The 21,158-nt window shown below is 38.2% G+C and overlaps 3 protein-coding genes across 4 annotated transcripts in view; 2 read left to right on the plus strand and 1 right to left on the minus strand.

Annotated features, from left to right (window-relative positions):
• LOC105686048 (protein sprint) overlaps positions 1-21,158 on the minus strand; it is a 102,580-nt gene that overhangs the window by 76,134 nt on the left and 5,288 nt on the right. The window lies entirely within an intron of this gene.
• LOC105686050 (general odorant-binding protein 83a-like) lies at positions 14,263-16,273 on the plus strand. Its single transcript, XM_012400604.3, has 6 exons — positions 14,263-14,634; positions 14,910-14,988; positions 15,144-15,232; positions 15,434-15,545; positions 15,890-15,957; positions 16,069-16,273. Exons 1-6 carry the CDS (start codon positions 14,572-14,574, stop codon positions 16,084-16,086), a joined length of 429 nt encoding a protein of 142 aa, XP_012256027.2. The 5' UTR covers positions 14,263-14,571; the 3' UTR covers positions 16,087-16,273.
• Positions 18,259-19,440, plus strand: LOC105686049. Its single transcript, XM_012400603.3, has 5 exons — positions 18,259-18,418; positions 18,549-18,633; positions 18,760-18,851; positions 18,956-19,067; positions 19,140-19,440. Exons 1-5 carry the CDS (start codon positions 18,365-18,367, stop codon positions 19,235-19,237), a joined length of 441 nt encoding a protein of 146 aa, XP_012256026.2. The 5' UTR covers positions 18,259-18,364; the 3' UTR covers positions 19,238-19,440.

Here is a 21,158-nt window from a genome sequence, read left to right on the forward strand (position 1 = left end):
TCGAGGCTAAAAATAATCGAATTGTAACTATGGCTATCAAAGCGAAGATATATGTATGTCGCTGCTTCGCTCCGGAAACTTTAAACTCCCGGATTTTCCGACAATTTATCCGAAAGATTCAAGATCGCGTCAGGAATGAAAAAAAATAAGGACCACGGCGGTAATTATTATCGTCATTATTTTTTTTTCAGAGACAATTAGGAAATGAGATAATTGAATAAAATTTTAACGAACCATCCGTCGTTATCGGAGGAAATTATTGATTGAATGAAATTGAAATGGAAAAATTACTCTGAGTGAAATGAAATGAATGTTTCAAAATCAAAATAATTAAATATACGTATATTGAGGCGAATAGTATACGCTGTAGATTAGAGTGGGTTCAAAAAAAATTTTTTTTTTTGATTTTCCTAGCATAGGGGCAGAATTTGTACCTTATAAATAAAGAAAATGTTTGAAATGTGAAAAAATTTTTTACTTGATATTTTGAGGTAGCCCACTCGTTTTTTGAATAAATAATTGATCAAGTGGGGTACTTCCAGCAAAAAAAAATTTCCACCTAATGATTACTCGATCGATTGCATGAGTAGATTATTTGAGCTTTCAGATTTGGATTCCTGAGCTGATTATATGTGGGATTACTCTTGAAGAACCAAAAAAAAATTCGATTTTTAAGCAAAAAATAAATCAATTTTTTAATTTGGTTCAATATGCTTTTCTTAGGTAATTTGACCTCAGGAATCCAAATCTGAAAGAAAAATTGACCTATCTCTAAATTTGACCGAGTTATCACCAATTTTCAGCTTTTTGAGGTCAAAAATAAAAATTGTATTTTTTACTCTATCTTAATGTAATTTGAGCTCAGAAATCCGAATTCGGAAGAAAAATTGATTTATCTGCAGAAATGACCGAGTTATCCCTATTTTTACGCGATTTTTGGTATAAATTTGAGGATATCTCGGAGGGAAAAAATCGCAGCTCAATTTCGACAACGGATTCGTGTTCCTGTGGTCGAAATACGTAAGAAAAGTGCCATACGATCAATTTTAGAAAATAAAAATTTTTGGCCAAAATTTGAAAAAATCGTAAGGGGTACCCCTTGGAAAAATCTCAAATTTTGGCCAAAAATTTTTTTTCTTGAAAATTGATCGTGTGGCACTTTTCTGATGTATTTTGACCTCAGATACACGAATCCGTTGTTCAAATTGAGCTACGATTTTTTCCCTTCGAGATATCTCCATTTTTATGATAAAAAATGCGAAAAAATTGGGATAACTCGGTTATTTTTGCAGATAGATCAATTTTTCTTTCGGATTCGGATTTCTGAGCTCAGAATAATATTAAGATAGAGTAAAAAATACATTTTTTATTTTTCTCCTCAAAAAGCTGAAAATTGGTGATAACTCGGTCAAATTTAAAGATAGATCAATTTTTCTTTTAGATTTGGATTCATGGGGTCAAAATACGTAAGCAAAGTGTCTTTCGATTGATTTCAGAGATACTTCAGTTTTGGCCCACAAATCAACATTTTTTTTAATAGGGTAATGTTATTTTCATGTATTTTGATCGGAGGAATCCATCTATAAAATTAATCGAGTTATCGCCAATTTTTCGCTTTTTCGAGTAGAAAAATTGAGATATCTCAATGGGAAAAATTGGTAGATAGACAAAAAAAACTCCGATTATGCGTGTGAAATTAAAAAGACCGACCGTTTTATTACAAAGATATCAATCTACCTTATATAATGCATTACAACGCGATGCAAAGGAAGAAAAATTTATTTGGGATTTTTTTTTTTTTTCGATGTACACTCGGTGCCTCTGTTTCTGTGCTAAAGGTCTGAAGCTTCAGTATGGCCTCATGGGCAGAAATGAACTCGCTGGGTGTACCCTGAGCCATTTAAATACTGAATTTTTATATATTTTCTTCCTTAAGCGGTTACATAGAATTCGCAGAAATGCCGCAAAGGGATGCCGCCGATCAGGTGGATCAAAGGGGAGATTTATGAGGTGAGAACAAGATCTTTATCAGGTGTTGACAGCTCGTCCGACACCTGCTAACAATGGGAGCAAGACATAAACAAGGACTGAGATTTCACACCTCATCACCTATTAAAAAGCCATAAATTATGTTTAAATCAGGGCACGTGCCGTAGGTCAAGATGCCTGAAGCAAGTGTTAAAATAGGAAGTTCGCATTGGCTGATGCGAACTTCTTTTTGATTGGGTGAGCTGGAGCTGAGCACCGAACTCCGCGCGGACTGCATTTGCCCAATGATTTTTATATGTGGATTTTGGTGCGAGAAAGCTCAGCGTGGTGGGAGCGCAAGACGTGAGGCGATACGCCGCGAAGCGGTAGAAAGACGAACGAGATAGAGAGCGCTCGAGTCCAGCCCGCTAAAATATGAAACCTCGGGCTACGTAACCCGCCATCACGTTTCCCGTCGTAGCTCGAGAACGAATGATCGGAATTTGATGATGCATTGAAATTTTGAATACGTGATTTCGTGACCATGGATTTTATTCATGAATTAGATTGGTAGCTGAATTTGATCTACGGATTCGTGTTACTGAGACCGAAATGCGTTACAAGGTGTCATACGATCCATTTTTAAAATACTTCATTTTTGACTTGAAATCAATATTTTTCCAGTTTTTTTTTATCATATGGTATTTTTATATATTTTAATTTCAGAAATCCGGATTCACAAGTGAAATTGATCTATCTGCAAAAATGACCGAGTTATCCCCATTTTTTCGCATTTTTTATCATAAAAATGGAGATATCTCGAAGGGAAAAAATCGTAGCTCAATTTCGACAACGGATTCGTGTTCCTGAGGTCAAAATACATAAGGAAGGTGCCATACGATCAATTTAAAAAAATGAAAATTTTTGACCAAAATTTGAGATTTTTCCAAGGGCCAAAGATTTTCAGCTTTTCGGGATCAAGAATGAAGAATTCATTTTTTCGTCTATTTTGATGTAATTCGTACCCAGTAATTTGAATCTGAGGGAATAAGAATTGATCGTCTGGCACTTTTCTTATGTATTTTGACCTCAGGAACACGAATCCGTGGTCCAAATTGAGCTACGATTTTTTCCCTCCGAGATATCCTCGAATTTGAGCCGAAAAATGCGAAAAAATGGGGATAACTCTGTCAATTTTAGAGATAGATCAATTTGGCTCTCAGATTCGAATTTCTGAGATCAAAATACAAGAGAATAGCATGGGAAACCCGAGAAAAAAAAATGTTGATTTTCGACCCAAAAATCGATAAAATGCGCGGGTTCAAATCCCTTTGGGGATTTTTGGGCCAATTTTTTTTTTTCTTGCGAATTGATCGTATGACACTCTACTGATGTATTCCGACCTCAGGAACACGATTCTGAAAGAAAAATTGATCTATCTCTGAAATTGACCGAGTGATCGCTAATTTTCAGCTTTTCGGGATCAAGTATAAAAAATTCATTTTATTGTCTATTTTCATGTAGTTCGTACCCAGTAATTTGAATCTGAGGGAATAAGAATTGATCGTATGGCACTTTTCTTATGTATTTTGACCTCAGGAACACGAATCCGTGGTCCAAATTGAGCTACGATTTTTTCCCTCCGAGATATCCTCAAATTTGAGCCGAAAAATGCGAAAAAATGGGGATAACTCTGTCAATTTTAGAGATAGATCAATTTAGCTCTCAGATTCGAATTTCTGAGATCGAAATACAAGAGAATAGCATGGGAAACCCGGGAAAAAAAAATGTTGATTTTCGACCCAAAAATCGATAAAATGCGCGGGTTCAAATCCCTTTGGGGATTTTTGGGCCAATTTTTTTTTTTCTTGCGAATTGATCGTATGACACTCTACTGATGTATTCCGACCTCAGGAACACGATTCTGAAAGAAAAATTGATCTATCTCTGAAATTGACCGAGTGATCGCTAATTTTCAGCTTTTCGGGATCAAGTATAAAAAATTCATTTTATTGTCTATTTTCATGTAGTTCGTACCCAGTAATTTGAATCTGAGGGAATAAGAATTGATCGTATGGCACTTTTCTTATGTATTTTGACCTCAGGAACACGAATCCGTGGTCCAAATTGAGCTACGATTTTTTCCCTCCGAGATATCCTCAAATTTGAGCCGAAAAATGCGAAAAAATGGGGATAACTCTGTCAATTTTAGAGATAGATCAATTTGGCTCTCAGATTCGAATTTCTGAGATCGAAATACAAGAGAATAGCATGGGAAACCCGAGAAAAAAAAATGTTGATTTTCGACCCAAAAATCGATAAAATGCGCGGGTTCAAATCCCTTTGGGGATTTTTGGGCCAATTTTTTTTTTTCTTGCGAATTGATCGTATGACACTCTACTGATGTATTCCGACCTCAGGAACACGATTCTGAAAGAAAAATTGATCTATCTCTGAAATTGACCGAGTGATCGCTAATTTTCAGCTTTTCGGGATCAAGTATAAAAAATTCATTTTATTGTCTATTTTCATGTAGTTCGTACCCAGTAATTTGAATCTGAGGGAATAAGAATTGATCGTATGGCACTTTTCTTATGTATTTTGACCTCAGGAACACGAATCCGTGGTCCAAATTGAGCTACGATTTTTTCCCTCCGAGATATCCTCAAATTTGAGCCGAAAAATGCGAAAAAATGGGGATAACTCTGTCAATTTTAGAGATAGATCAATTTAGCTCTCAGATTCGAATTTCTGAGATCGAAATACAAGAGAATAGCATGGGAAACCCGGGAAAAAAAAATGTTGATTTTCGACCCAAAAATCGATAAAATGCGCGGGTTCAAATCCCTTTGGGGATTTTTGGGCCAATTTTTTTTTTTCTTGCGAATTGATCGTATGACACTCTACTGATGTATTCCGACCTCAGGAACACGATTCTGAAAGAAAAATTGATCTATCTCTGAAATTGACCGAGTGATCGCTAATTTTCAGCTTTTCGGGATCAAGTATAAAAAATTCATTTTATTGTCTATTTTCATGTAGTTCGTACCCAGTAATTTGAATCTGAGGGAATAAGAATTGATCGTATGGCACTTTTCTTATGTATTTTGACCTCAGGAACACGAATCCGTGGTCCAAATTGAGCTACGATTTTTTCCCTCCGAGATATCCTCAAATTTGAGCCGAAAAATGCGAAAAAATGGGGATAACTCTGTCAATTTTAGAGATAGATCAATTTGGCTCTCAGATTCGAATTTCTGAGATCGAAATACAAGAGAATAGCATGGGAAACCCGAGAAAAAAAAATGTTGATTTTCGACCCAAAAATCGATAAAATGCGCGGGTTCAAATCCCTTTGGGGATTTTTGGGCCAATTTTTTTTTTTCTTGCGAATTGATCGTATGACACTCTACTGATGTATTCCAACCTCAGGAACACGATTCTGAAAGAAAAATTGATCTATCTCTGAAATTGACCGAGTGATCGCTAATTTTCAGCTTTTCGGGATCAAGTATAAAAAATTCATTTTATTGTCTATTTTCATGTAGTTCGTACCCAGTAATTTGAATCTGAGGGAATAAGAATTGATCGTCTGGCACTTTTCTTATGTATTTTGACCTCAGGAACACGAATCCGTGGTCCAAATTGAGCTACGATTTTTTCCCTCCGAGATATCCTCAAATTTGAGCCGAAAAATGCGAAAAAATGGGGATAACTCTGTCAATTTTAGAGATAGATCAATTTGGCTCTCAGATTCGAATTTCTGAGATCGAAATACAAGAGAATAGCATGGGAAACCCGAGAAAAAAAAATGTTGATTTTCGACCCAAAAATCGATAAAATGCGCGGGTTCAAATCCCTTTGGGGATTTTTGGGCCAATTTTTTTTTTTCTTGCGAATTGATCGTATGACACTCTACTGATGTATTCCGACCTCAGGAACACGATTCTGGAAGAAAAATTGATCTATCTCTGAAATTGACCGAGTGATCGCTAATTTTCAGCTTTTCGGGATCAAGTATAAAAAATTCATTTTATTGTCTATTTTCATGTAGTTCGTACCCAGTAATTTGAATCTGAGGGAATAAGAATTGATCGTATGGCACTTTTCTTATGTATTTTGACCTCAGGAACACGAATCCGTGGTCCAAATTGAGCTACGATTTTTTCCCTCCGGGATATCCTCAAATTTGAGCCGAAAAATGCGAAAAAATGGGGATAACTCTGTCAATTTTAGAGATAGATCAATTTGGCTCTCAGATTCGAATTTCTGAGATCGAAATACAAGAGAATAGCATGGGAAACCCGAGAAAAAAAAATGTTGATTTTCGACCCAAAAATCGATAAAATGCGCGGGTTCAATCCCTATGGGGATTTTTGGGCCAATTTTTTTTTTTCTTGCGAATTGATCGTATGACACTCTACTGATGTATTCCGACCTCAGGAACACGATTCTGAAAGAAAAATTGATCTATCTCTGAAATTGACCGAGTGATCGCTAATTTTCAGCTTTTCGGGATCAAGTATAAAAAATTCATTTTATTGTCTATTTTCATGTAGTTCGTACCCAGTAATTTGAATCTGAGGGAATAAGAATTGATCGTATGGCACTTTTCTTATGTATTTTGACCTCAGGAACACGAATCCGTGGTCCAAATTGAGCTACGATTTTTTCCCTCCGAGATATCCTCAAATTTGAGCCGAAAAATGCGAAAAAATGGGGATAACTCTGTCAATTTTAGAGATAGATCAATTTGGCTCTCAGATTCGAATTTCTGAGATCGAAATACAAGAGAATAGCATGGGAAACCCGAGAAAAAAAAATGTTGATTTTCGACCCAAAAATCGATAAAATGCGCGGGTTCAAATCCCTTTGGGGATTTTTGGGCCAATTTTTTTTTTTCTTGCGAATTGATCGTATGACACTCTACTGATGTATTCCGACCTCAGGAACACGATTCTGAAAGAAAAATTGATCTATCTCTGAAATTGACCGAGTGATCGCTAATTTTCAGCTTTTCGGGATCAAGTATAAAAAATTCATTTTATTGTCTATTTTCATGTAGTTCGTACCCAGTAATTTGAATCTGAGGGAATAAGAATTGATCGTATGGCACTTTTCTTATGTATTTTGACCTCAGGAACACGAATCCGTGGTCCAAATTGAGCTACGATTTTTTCCCTCCGAGATATCCTCAAATTTGAGCCGAAAAATGCGAAAAAATGGGGATAACTCTGTCAATTTTAGAGATAGATCAATTTGGCTCTCAGATTCGAATTTCTGAGATCGAAATACAAGAGAATAGCATGGGAAACCCGAGAAAAAAAAATGTTGATTTTCGACCCAAAAATCGATAAAATGCGCGGGTTCAAATCCCTTTGGGGATTTTTGGGCCAATTTTTTTTTTTCTTGCGAATTGATCGTATGACACTCTACTGATGTATTCCAACCTCAGGAACACGATTCTGAAAGAAAAATTGATCTATCTCTGAAATTGACCGAGTGATCGCTAATTTTCAGCTTTTCGGGATCAAGTATAAAAAATTCATTTTATTGTCTATTTTCATGTAGTTCGTACCCAGTAATTTGAATCTGAGGGAATAAGAATTGATCGTCTGGCACTTTTCTTATGTATTTTGACCTCAGGAACACGAATCCGTGGTCCAAATTGAGCTACGATTTTTTCCCTCCGAGATATCCTCAAATTTGAGCCGAAAAATGCGAAAAAATGGGGATAACTCTGTCAATTTTAGAGATAGATCAATTTGGCTCTCAGATTCGAATTTCTGAGATCGAAATACAAGAGAATAGCATGGGAAACCCGAGAAAAAAAAATGTTGATTTTCGACCCAAAAATCGATAAAATGCGCGGGTTCAAATCCCTTTGGGGATTTTTGGGCCAATTTTTTTTTTTCTTGCGAATTGATCGTATGACACTCTACTGATGTATTCCGACCTCAGGAACACGATTCTGGAAGAAAAATTGATCTATCTCTGAAATTGACCGAGTGATCGCTAATTTTCAGCTTTTCGGGATCAAGTATAAAAAATTCATTTTATTGTCTATTTTCATGTAGTTCGTACCCAGTAATTTGAATCTGAGGGAATAAGAATTGATCGTATGGCACTTTTCTTATGTATTTTGACCTCAGGAACACGAATCCGTGGTCCAAATTGAGCTACGATTTTTTCCCTCCGGGATATCCTCAAATTTGAGCCGAAAAATGCGAAAAAATGGGGATAACTCTGTCAATTTTAGAGATAGATCAATTTGGCTCTCAGATTCGAATTTCTGAGATCGAAATACAAGAGAATAGCATGGGAAACCCGAGAAAAAAAAATGTTGATTTTCGACCCAAAAATCGATAAAATGCGCGGGTTCAAATCCCTTTGGGGATTTTTGGGCCAATTTTTTTTTTTCTTGCGAATTGATCGTATGACACTCTACTGATGTATTCCGACCTCAGGAACACGATTCTGAAAGAAAAATTGATCTATCTCTGAAATTGACCGAGTGATCGCTAATTTTCAGCTTTTCGGGATCAAGTATAAAAAATTCATTTTATTGTCTATTTTCATGTAGTTCGTACCCAGTAATTTGAATCTGAGGGAATAAGAATTGATCGTATGGCACTTTTCTTATGTATTTTGACCTCAGGAACACGAATCCGTGGTCCAAATTGAGCTACGATTTTTTCCCTCCGAGATATCCTCAAATTTGAGCCGAAAAATGCGAAAAAATGGGGATAACTCTGTCAATTTTAGAGATAGATCAATTTGGCTCTCAGATTCGAATTTCTGAGATCGAAATACAAGAGAATAGCATGGGAAACCCGAGAAAAAAAAATGTTGATTTTCGACCCAAAAATCGATAAAATGCGCGGGTTCAAATCCCTTTGGGGATTTTTGGGCCAATTTTTTTTTTTCTTGCGAATTGATCGTATGACACTCTACTGATGTATTCCGACCTCAGGAACACGATTCTGAAAGAAAAATTGATCTATCTCTGAAACTGACCGAGTGATCGCTAATTTTCAGCTTTTCGGGATCAAGTATAAAAAATTCATTTTATTGTCTATTTTCATGTAGTTCGTACCCAGTAATTTGAATCTGAGGGAATAAGAATTGATCGTATGGCACTTTTCTTATGTATTTTGACCTCAGGAACACGAATCCGTGGTCCAAATTGAGCTACGATTTTTTCCCTCCGAGATATCTCTATTTTTATGGTAAAAAATGCGAAAAAATTGGGATAACTTGGTTATTTTTGCAGATAGATCAATTTCTCTTTCGGATTCGGATTTCTGAGCTCAAATTACATTAAGATAGAGTAAAAAATACATTTTTTATTTTTGACTACAAAAAGCTGAAAATTGGTGATAACTCGGTCAAAGTCAAAGATAGATCAATTTTTCTTTCAGATTTGGATTCATGGGGTCAAAATACGTAAGAAAAGTGTAATACAATCAATTTTTGAACTAATTTAGTTTTGGCCCGAAAATCGTTTTTTTTTTCTTTGGTTTTTCAAGGGTGATCTCACGTATAATCAGCTCAGGAATCCAAATCTGAAAGCAAAAATCATCTACTCGTGCAATCGATCGAGTAATCATCAATTATTCGCTGTTGGGAGCAGAAAAATCATAAGACAAATCGATTGGTTTTAGTCGTAGACCCACTTCGATTCGTCGCAATCCATGCATAAGGTTGAAATATTCGAATTTCTTGGTCTACGAGGGAGCCCGAGCTTAGCTGGAGTCAGGTAGCCACGGGCGCGCGGTTTTGTTGTGGGGCGTGACCTCTGCTCTGCCCCGAAGGTGACGTCTCACAACAAAGCGCTACGCTGCTGTCTACGCTGACTCCAGCAAAGCTCGGGCTCTTCGACTCAACTTCAATTTTAAGTCAAAAGAAGAGCATGTCATTTTTTGATTTTATACTTGAATTACAAAAATAATAGAAAAAAAATTTTGAACACTGAACGAGGGAAAAACAATCACAAACGACAATTTTCAGATATTTTCTACGATTTTTGACCAAAAATAAATTTTATTGCTGGAAGTACCCCACTTGATTAATTATTCATTCAAAAAACGAGTGGGCTACCTCAAAATATCAAGTATACGGAACAATCGTAATCGTTGATGCGGTTGACGGAATCGAATGAAATTTCGCGGAATAGGTGGACACATAGATGTTACGTACGTAGGTTTTAAATGAAACTTGATTAACATCTGAAAGGGGCCGCTCGTTAATTCATAATTGGGTACTCGTTGCCGGGTAAAAGTATATAACCACATACTCAATAATTTCTCTTAGCCCTTTTATATAATGCGCTCGTTTAAAAGGGAGGCAAATTGATACTAATTATATTTCGACTTGATGAAAAGACGTGCTCTTATCGGCGAAACTTGTATACCGCAGCTAACAAAAATACATCGTACACATCCTTAGAATCGGTGGTAAGATTTATTCAACTCCTACGATATCGTAGGTAGAAATTTAAACCATTCATTCCATTTAGTTGTACACGTACACCACATCGAACGCGGATAAATCTAATTATCATTCGTGCGCGCTTACGTAACCCTCGACATATCGCATACCGTTTTACACGCCCAAGTATTTTACATTCATGTACTCGGTGAGCGTTGCACATTGAATCATACGTCACAAACTTAGATTCTTCAAGTTACCTATACAATATTTTCTCTTCTCCTCTCTTATTTCTCTTTTTTCGACGTACGTGCGCTAATTTATCGATGATAACGGAGTAAAGACGATAGGGACAAGGAAGAAGGGAAAAAAGCACGCACTTCCGTCTCGCGTAGACAATCCTGTGCTTTTTTCATTCCGCACGAACGTTGAAATAATAATATCGCATAAAAATATTTCGTTTATAATTGCAGGGTTGTTATAATCGTGCTACGTACATTCTCGCGTAGATATAATTAGGATAATTAATTCATACCGCATGGGTATTGTGATATTACAGGGTTTTCATTCAAAGGTTACAATGTTCTCACGGCGTAATGACGACGACGGTAATAATAACAATAAAAACAACAAACACAACAGCAACGAATAAAACGATAACGATAATGATAAATAATTTATATGCATAATATGCGAGCAATGCAGATTAACCTGTGGCATGCGATCTGGATTCTAGGAGTAGAATGAAATTCGATGCACCTAACGAGCGCCAGACAACGACCTCCTCGTGTCGTTTCGCGCATATAATATCACGTAGAGAGGTACACCTATGATTCGAATGATCGAATCGTGACACGAAAAATTTGCGAAAACTCCATCGTTCGTTATACATATGAATGAATTTAGTCGGCGGAATTGTGAAATTCCTAAATTGTAATGTGATCGATAGTGAAACGATCACTTAAAATAGGCAACGTATCGTAGGTATGACGTATGCCATAGTCACTCCTAGACGAAGCTAAACTGACGTGAACAGTGAACGTTCAGCCAGTCCGAGAGAAATCGTTCCTCGTATTATTTCGTTCTCAAGATCGATCAGAGTAGGTACATTAGCGAGGGTCATTTTATCATTAGGCCAGTCAATTTGACGTCGTATATAATAATAAAAGCGGCGAGCATTACTCGTTGAGTCGATAAGTTATTATTTATTGAAAACGATTGTCAAAACTGATTGCGTCTACGGTGTAACAACGTGGTGATAATAGGGATGCATTTGGAACAGCTGCTGCGGTCGGTGCTGCAAGATATATGTGTGCGCACACGAAAATCTCGTCCACGACGATGAGATAATAGAAAAATATTTTTATCCCTCCGTGATTATGATCGATAATTAGCGTGAGATTGCGGAGGAGATCGAATTACCGCATTCGTATATATAGGAACGTCGTATCAGAACGTTTATTTTCCCCATAATTTTAATGACGGTCGAATTTCCAGCGCGAGCGAGAGGAATTTTTTAATGGCGCTGGGTGGTCATTAGAGCTGCGATCGTGCCATGGAATCGGTATAATAAAACTCTGATGAAATATTTGGTATGTGACAATTTCTCTCCGCGGCTGATGTATTGCACCGCGGGTCGTGCGTTCGGTCCAACGAGGACACGGGAAGGGGGGAGGGGGACAAATTTGGGGATTCCGTGGAGCGGAATTTTGGTCACGGGAACCGCGATGCGATTATGATAGAATATTCGGCGGACGAATTTCGGGGACTATATCGGCGCGTGGTGGAAAAATGAAAATTTGAATCTCGGCCGATTCGAGCATCGCAAAATAATCACCTGGTGTCAACCACCGTCCGCTTCGAGAGCAGAAATTAATCGCTCGAGGAAGAAAAAAAAAATGCAATTATCCACGTTTTCCGAAAGTGCTTCTCGAACTAATGGGAGCTCATCGACGGTGAAGAAACTCGCGGGATAACCCCGTATAAGAAGGAACTACCTCGAACGAGCTGTACGGGAGGAAGAAGACGAGGGATTCCGGCCAGATGCTCCTCCAAGGGTTTCTTCGCCCTCTCCACTTCATCTCCCCCCTCTCTTTTTCCATTTTCTTCTCTTCCGCGCAACTCCTCATCTCCTCCACAACCTCATCTTTCACTTTCTTTCCCTCCCTCCCTCTCTCTCCTTCTTCTTCTTCTTCGAGATACAAGGGTTTGACATTAGCACAGAGTGGATGCTGGGAGGGGGTGGAGGAGGCATGAAAAGACGAAACAAAGGAACAACGCAATAAAGCACAACTAAGGTCGAGTCCTAATCAATAACATTTATTTCCAGAACTCCGCGCGACCGTCGGTCTGTCTATTATGGAACCACCGTACAGCTATATACTTTATACGCGAGAGAAACGATAAATTTCAATTTTGCGTAAACGCAGCTATACATAGGTACGCAAGAAACACATTATTTAGCGTCTTCATTTTTTACCAATCATCTCGACTATGTGACAAACCTGTGTGACGGAGCTCAAGTTTCATATCCATACGGATACGGAGCGACTGATAAAAAAAGAAAACGACAAATTCAATTTAATTATCCCGATCTCGCGCGGGATTAGTATGGTACGATTGGCAATCGAGACGGTATGGCGATCGCGAGAAGCTTCCAACTGTACGTATGGGCGTACCTTTCCACCTGCAGTTCCTCTTCTGTCGCCCGATTACCAATTTCATTCGGTTCGTACGCGAAATAAAATAAAATAAGATAGGATAAAATTAAATTAGATATAAAATGAAATAAAGAAGAAAAAAAAAAAAAAAAACTTTCAATTCCCTTTCGCCCCGTACCTGCAGCCAGCCCACCACCAGCCTTCCTCCCCTACCCCCTGCATCCCCTTTATGGTTAACAATCGTGTTTTCTAAAGTTACCTACACCAGAATTACTTGGGTTTTCCCCGGACCATCACCACCGGCGTTCCTCCCGCCGCCGAATTCGCTGAAAAGTTTCAATGGTGAAATAGAACTGACTAAAAGTGCCAAAGGGTGTGCGTCGGTGGACGCGAAATGACAGTTGAGGTCTAAAGAGCACGTTCAAAATTATCTGGGGGTGTTTCGCTCCTCTGTAATAGGACGCGATACATATAGGTGAATAAATCCCGTCTGGCTATGCGGGATTTCCCGTCTGCGAAACGGGATTCGCGTGAAACTCTTTTTTCGAATTTTGTTGCCACATATACTTGTATACGATATATTCGATTCTTCCCGTGTACGCAGATATACGGGATCGACGAGCGAGTCGTCGTTTCAATTCAACTACATAGGTACGTACGTACGTACGTATGTTTCACGATTGAGCAAAGCACGTACCGTGAAAAAAACAAGAACCTCGAAATGGCCGCCGCAAGATATAAAAGACAGAAAAAAAAAAATAAATAATTTGCGCGAACAGATGATACCGTACCTACACAGAGAGACTTGCCGGCTGTCTAACACCGTGCAATTGGATTATTTAATCTCAACGTGTCCAGAATTTTGATTGGTATAACATAGGGGTCAGCAAACATTAATTAACTTTGCAAATATAGTTTACATATCATGCGGCACTGTGCAGTGTTTCATTTTAATTTCTTACACATACGTATGATACATGCCTATAGATGTTACACCCACGTTCGTAGATACCTATGTATCCGAACCGGTAGGATATGTTATTGCGTAACTTCTTTTCCCGGTATACAATATCGTTTTGTACTTGTGCTCTCGAATATACGTCTTAAACCGACTAATAACTTACAATTTTCCGTAGGACGTACAATTTTTTTTGTTCCTCTTCATTTTTCATCTGCATTTCGCGGGTATAAAAACGAGACGCGCTAGCTTACCTGCCGAACGCTCTGAAAGGAGGAAGGAAAAATAGTGAAAAAAATAAAGGAAAAAGGAAGAACCGAGTATTAGAATATCTTTCAACGACTAGCGAGTCTCAAGTCCTGCTTTTGCAATATAAATTACTCGTGAAATTCATAGTCGTGTATAGAGGCAAAGTTCGTCGTAACAGCTACTGCTGCACGACGTTTCAATCGCGACGCGTGGAGAGTATAAAAGGGAAGTAGTAGAGAAAGGGTGGGAAACGGAAGAAGAAAAGAAAAAAATAGTGCCCCGAAAGCTCAGAGTACAAAGTGAAATATGAAAGCTTACGTTCTTCTACTGACGTTGGCGTTCGCCGCTTGTTTGGTGGATGTAGAAAGTGTAAGTAGTAGACAAGTTGAAGGAATATAATGTACAGGTATATAATGTATGGTACGTTCGCGTGCATACCGAGTGGCTCTCGGTAGGGCGAAAAACTTGGTCTGAAATTACGAACGAAAGTAGCGAAGGAATAGAAAAAAAAGAAAAAGAATAGTCCGAATCATGTCGTTCGAACGAAATCCCGGGGAGAAAAAAAAAACTATAGAATGAAATGAACGTTGCTATTAAGATGCGTGATTAATTATGGTTTTTTTAATCGATCGATTTCTCACAAGCGGATGACAGCGAAACAGATCAACAACGCTTTGAAAACTGTTGCGAGGGCCTGCATAGCGAAAACCGGCGTAACGAAAGGTATTTATGAACAAAACGATATTTCTATCGATCATAGTCAGATTTCATTAATCAATGAATCCCAATAGTATTCCCTCTTCTTTTCTCTTTAATACAAAATCTACAATCGCACCTTACCGATATTCCACAATTTTTGACTCGCGTGTTTTTTTCAGATGTAGTAGCAGCGTCGCACAACGGTGAATTTCCGGAGGACAGAAATTTAATGTGTTTCTTGAATTGCGCCATGAACATGATGCAGACGGTAAAAAAAATATGTTTATATATTTTCAAAATTTTCACTCTCCGATCTTCGAATTGTCTCGTATAACTGGGGAGAGGGTTCGATCTCACTTTACGCAACGCACGCGCCTCGAACTCTATTTGAAAAGGGAGAAAAAGAGGGGAAAGAATAATCTGTAAGAAATTTACACTTTTCTATATTTTATTGCCTTCTGTATCACAGTCGAGGGACGGTAGATTCAGCCAAGAAGCGGCTGATGCCCAAACCGAAGCGATGTTACCGGAAGAACTCGTCGATAGAACGAAAGCGATGACAGCACATTGCGTAACGAAAAGTAATTAATATTCAGCATGATACCAATGATAATGATTCGGATTCCTGAGACCAAAATACATGGAAATTCCCTATGAAACCCAATGAAAAAAAAGGTCCATTTTCGATCCCGAAATCGTAAAAAAAATCCAAGGGGTACTACTCTTTTTGGGCCATTGATGAAGTATTTTTAAAATTGATGGGATGACCTTTTTTTGATGAATTTTGTTCCAAGGAACACGAATCCGTCGACTAAATTAAGTTGCACGAAGTTAAGAAAATATTTTGGAAAAAGTGGCTCGTTGGACTTGTAATGCCCCATATATATACATGATCAGAAAAACGTATAAATTTATTACTTTACAGTAACCAGCGACGATCCGTGCGAGGGTTCTTGGCAATACGCCAAGTGTAATTACGAAACGGACAAGGAGGTGTGCAGCGTTTTTTAATTACTATTTACTTACCGTACACTTACATAATTCGATCGTTCATCGGAGTGACGATTTTTTTGCGACTCACGACGAGCCTATTTATTTTTCCAGGTATATTTCTTCCCCTAGTAATCCTAGACACGAAGCACACGTCGGGTATCGTTGCAGAGGAAGAGGATTTTAACAAGTAATTATAACGCAATCGAATATATAAGACGATGGAACAGATTAAATAATAATATTTGTACATCCATTCGTTGAAAAAAAAATATATCCATATTATGTGTACGATACAAATAAAATCAGATCCCTAATAGCTCGAAGAATCATATAGAATAAAGAAATGGAAGAGCGGGCAAGAAGCTTTGATCCAATTATTAATTAACTTATCCAACTGTAGGTACGTTTAACCAATTCCCGAGTAAATATGAGATCGTTGAGATAGGTCAGAGATTCGATATCAATGTGATGTAGCGGGGTCGTAAAAATCCGATAAAACCTGATGCTTCAAATTAGTGGGTCGATGGGTCTATTGTTTCGGCACGTGGACATAAAGTACGGTACCTATCGGCTGGAACCACCTTATGAGTATACCTATATACCCGCATGCTCATCAAGTCACAATGTTCTTCCAGGAATGCGGACGGAGGCTGCGGTAATATAGTAGTAATGATAATGACGATTATTATTACTCCAAACTTTCAACCGTACGGGCTTTGATGTTCACAGAAAATTATGTGGAATTGGAAAATTCATTTCTCGACAGGCGAAATCTCGCGACAAACCCTATCAGGTTCGGAGGAAAAGGAAGTGCACTTACCGAGAACTGCAATCGGGATTGATTAGATTAAACATTTATGTACGCCACGTAAATAAGAAAGAAAAATACAAATTAAAAAACGCGATTCTCGAGAATGTCGCGTTTTTCGCTAACTTCGAACTTACATACTAAGTGTTCAAATCACGGAACCAAATATTTCGAACATTCTAGAATTTTAAGGAATTTATTTTCCCAAAATAATTACAGGTGGAACTAATTCTTAAGCAGTTCAAGAATTACAGCGGAGGGTGGAACGAAAATGTGCAATTTGTTCTTCTATTCGTTACCGAACGTGTGATAAAGTGGTGGAAGGTTTGAGAAAAGAGCGGATAAGATTTGCCCCGCACGTCGTAAAGTGAGATAACCACCGCAGAGCTAGGTGCGGGGGGAAAAGTGCCTGAAAACTTCAGGATCATTACAAAGTTTAAAATGGTACAAAAAAAGGGATAATAAAATTCGGAAGCACCTAATTTGCTGAAAAAGCTCAAAGTCAAGGGCGACCCACGATCAATTTATGGCCGTTTTGTTATACACATTATATGACATGCAGGTAAAATTATGAAAAAACAAGAATATAAATTAAATAAAAGACGAAAAAAAAATGTGCATTTGCTGATGGATATTTTTGAACGCAAAGTTTGAATCGGTAGGTATTTTTTCGTTTCGTTTTTTTTTTTTTTTCTGTAATATACCAGACATACGTGACTTTGGCAATTCAGGTATAACGTGAAATAATTTGTTTTTACGATACGTGTATAAATATTCGCTATACAAATAAATGCGAACAACGCAGCTGCACAATAACATAATGATGGGTTAATTTGCTCGAGGATTAGCGACACCGCGATTCCCTCTCACGTTCAAATCGTCGTATGGTGTTACGTGACGATCAGCAGCACGCTCGCCCGATTGTATTGTCACGCAAATTATTGCGAATGAAAAATTTTACGTAACATTTTATCGGCCGATCTCTCTTGGATTGGGAGACTCAAATTTTCAATCGTGAAATTCGAACGGAGAAATTGAAGAGGGAGGACTGGTATAGCGGCGGATGGAATTCCGGTTCCTCTAAATTTCGGAAAACTGTGGGGCGAAGAACGGTTGAGATTCTGCGAAGTGTTGTTGACAGAGACAATAATAATTAATTAAAACTATACGTGTGCCAAGATTTAATCTGGTGTAGCTTGCAACATATAATAGAACGATGGAAAATGGCGATATGAATGAATGGTAATCATCCTGCACTGTGGTGCGGCAGAAATGTGTTAAAATAAATTATTTTCAAATTAATTTACGTAACTCAAGGAACCAATTTATAACAAACATGATAATATGGTCGTATGGTCACTATCTCGTAATTGTGTTTCCCGGAGGTGAACAGAAAAAAAAAGGAACAAAAAAAGAAATAAAATAACAAATCCCCATCTTTGTCTCCATGTCGAACGTAATGCGTCACTGAAAAGAAGAAGCAGGTAGAAATCGTATAAATGCGGTGGCGAGACCAAACAGTTCCATCAGTTGTGACGGACAGTTCGAGTCGTAAAAAAGTGATAAAATCGTGCAAGCTGCGGTGTAAAAACTTCAACTATGAAGGGCCATATGATTTTATTAGTCGTTGCGATATTCTCGGTCTTCGCAGAGGTGAGGTATTCGCACATATTCGTCGAAATATATTTCGTCGAAGTCGAATGGCGGTAAAATTAATTTTTTTTTTTTTCAAATCCCATAAAATGGAAAAAAATAAAATCATCGAACGGTTCTCCTCATTCAGATAAACGCTTCGGAAGAGAACAAGTGGAAAGAAAATATCGAGAAGTGGGGCAACGAATGCGCCAAAGAGATGAAACTCACCCCTGGTATGAAAAAATTCAATTACGATTTCGGATAACCGGTCACAATTTTTTTTCAAACGTCCGATTAAGAGGAACGAAAAACGCGTACTACAAACTAAACTCCCCTAAATTTCAATGCCGCGTTTTCAGAACAATTGGAAGAATACCGCAGCACCGACGGCCCTCCGGATGACAAACCTGGAAGTTGTTACCTGGCTTGTGTGTTGCAAAAGGCTGAACTCGTGAGTAAATGATTCGCGAAGAGATGAATTTCACGCCTGTCTTGCGCTACGGAACTCGAAACGTCAAAGTGAATAAATTTTTTTCTTTTCTTTTTCTACGACAGATGGAAGACCACGTTGTGCACAAAGATAAGGTCCACGATATCATGACAGAAATAAGCGAGGCAGAGGGCATAGAAGGGCTGGTCGAAATCAGTGACAAGTGCGTGGAAACAGGTAATGAGTAAAAGTAGAGAAGAAGGGAAAAAAAAAAAACGTGAAATTTATTTTGCTTTCCGAATCTCTTAGCGGATGAGGAAACGGACGCGTGCATCGCCGCTGCTGCAATAGCGGAATGTCTTTACGAGAACATCGCAGAATTGAAGAAGAAGAACAATAAGGAGTAAGTCGATAAATCGAAATGGGTCAACGGACGTGAACATCGATGATTATATTTTCTAGAAATAGTCAAAATATCCGCAACCACTACGTGAATATGTAATCAATTATAATTTTCAAATCAGCGAGAAGCAAAAATTAAATGAATCAATCTACCCATGAATTACAGAAAATTATACACCAAGATTTGAATAAAAATATTTGCAAAATGTACGGGGGTTTTGTTTTCAAAAAAATCGATCACGGCGCTGGAAAAATCGAAGAAGGTGACTTTTTTTGACTTATCGAAACGACGTGCATATAAACCAGATTTGCGTATACATGATATAATTATTAAGAGTCGTACAACCTCTAATTTGGCAAGGCCCTTGTAGATAAATTCAGTTCGGAGAGAAACGTAAATTACTGTTAATAATTTTCAAGTAGGTTCGTTAGTAGGTACTAGGAAATAATTACAACGTAGCTGCTGCTGAGAGTACGACTCTCGAGAGTCAAAAAGTTACGGACGAAAAAATATACATATCTACGCAGAGACAAATAATAATCAGAAAGTAGATATATATATTATATATTATACGACAACGAAAATGTCAGTTTTCTTTCATTTTTGAATATTTTTTTTTTTCTCATCTTTTCTCTCGATACACCGATACAGCTATGCTCTCGGCTGTGCTTTACGGTTATCACTGGGAGGTGTGTCATTCAGGTCCGTATAGAATATGCTCCGACTGTAGTCGAGCTACGGTATACGTATAGAGAGTGCATATGTATATATATATATATCCTCAATCGAATCATGGTAACAAAATTTACTCGTCACTTCTGTTAAAGTGCAGCGACGGGATCCCCCTCGAAATAGACGGTTCGGTTGACTGTAACGTAATTGTTACTTAATTTAACTTAAAGTGATGAGACCCAGAAGTAGTTTACGAGTGCTACACTGAAATACCTATCGAAAATCGATACTCGCAGCTTTTCGTTTGGGCTTGTGAAAAAATATCAAACCTAAAATTCAGTTCATTACGTTCCATGCGACCGTATACACGAGAAAAATATCGAAATCTGTACGTCTAACGTTTTTCCTCGACGTAGAAAAAATAATCGTTTTCATATCCGCTATAGACGCGAAACGGAATACCTATATGTACATACAGGCACACACACACACGGTAAAAACCGAGTAGAAACCATCCCCGGTGGTCATCTCTTATCGTACAGAGTAACGCCTAATGGCTCGAATTACGATCGGCAAATAAACTTTAATCATTCATTAATTCCCTACACGACTATTTACGACCCCGCAACCCTATACAGTCCCATCATCGTCCACCACCCATAGCCGCAACCGACGCGAATGAAAATAGTTGCTCGTTCCATAGGTAGGTACGTACGTATACGTACGTATGTGCAATAGCGCATATCCCGTTGGTGCATACCTGTGTCCGCGAAGAGGAGAAAACGAAAACAGAAAGAAAAAGGGAATGAAAACGAAACACAAGAAAAAGAGAAAATAGAAAAGAAAAGTAAGTGTAATCCGTGAAAATAGGAAAGCATCATAAAACGATAAACTGTAGTAATAAAAGTAAGTGGTCCCGCCGTCGACGCGAAGTGTATAGAAGCCCTAAGCTGCGTTTAGCCATTAGATCGGTGGCGCCAAGCGAAATCCTCGGATGCTGGGAGCAGCGAAGTTAGCGGAGCAGCGGAACGCCGCGATATGGTCCATCCGGCGTCACTCCGCGCTCCGGGGTCTAGCTGTCGTTGCAGCACGGCAATGCCACCGATCACCCTTTGCACGCATTATCTTCGTCGGCATATATTCTCGCCGAATCGTTAAGAGACGCGGCGAATCATCGAATTCCTTACACCGTGGGTATCGACTGCGGTCGACGTATGACCAAAAAAATGGACAAAAAGTCAACGATAAACTCG

Source organism: Athalia rosae, chromosome 1 (genome assembly GCF_917208135.1).
Source record: "Athalia rosae chromosome 1, iyAthRosa1.1, whole genome shotgun sequence".
Taxonomy (NCBI): Eukaryota; Metazoa; Arthropoda; class Insecta; order Hymenoptera; family Athaliidae; genus Athalia; species Athalia rosae.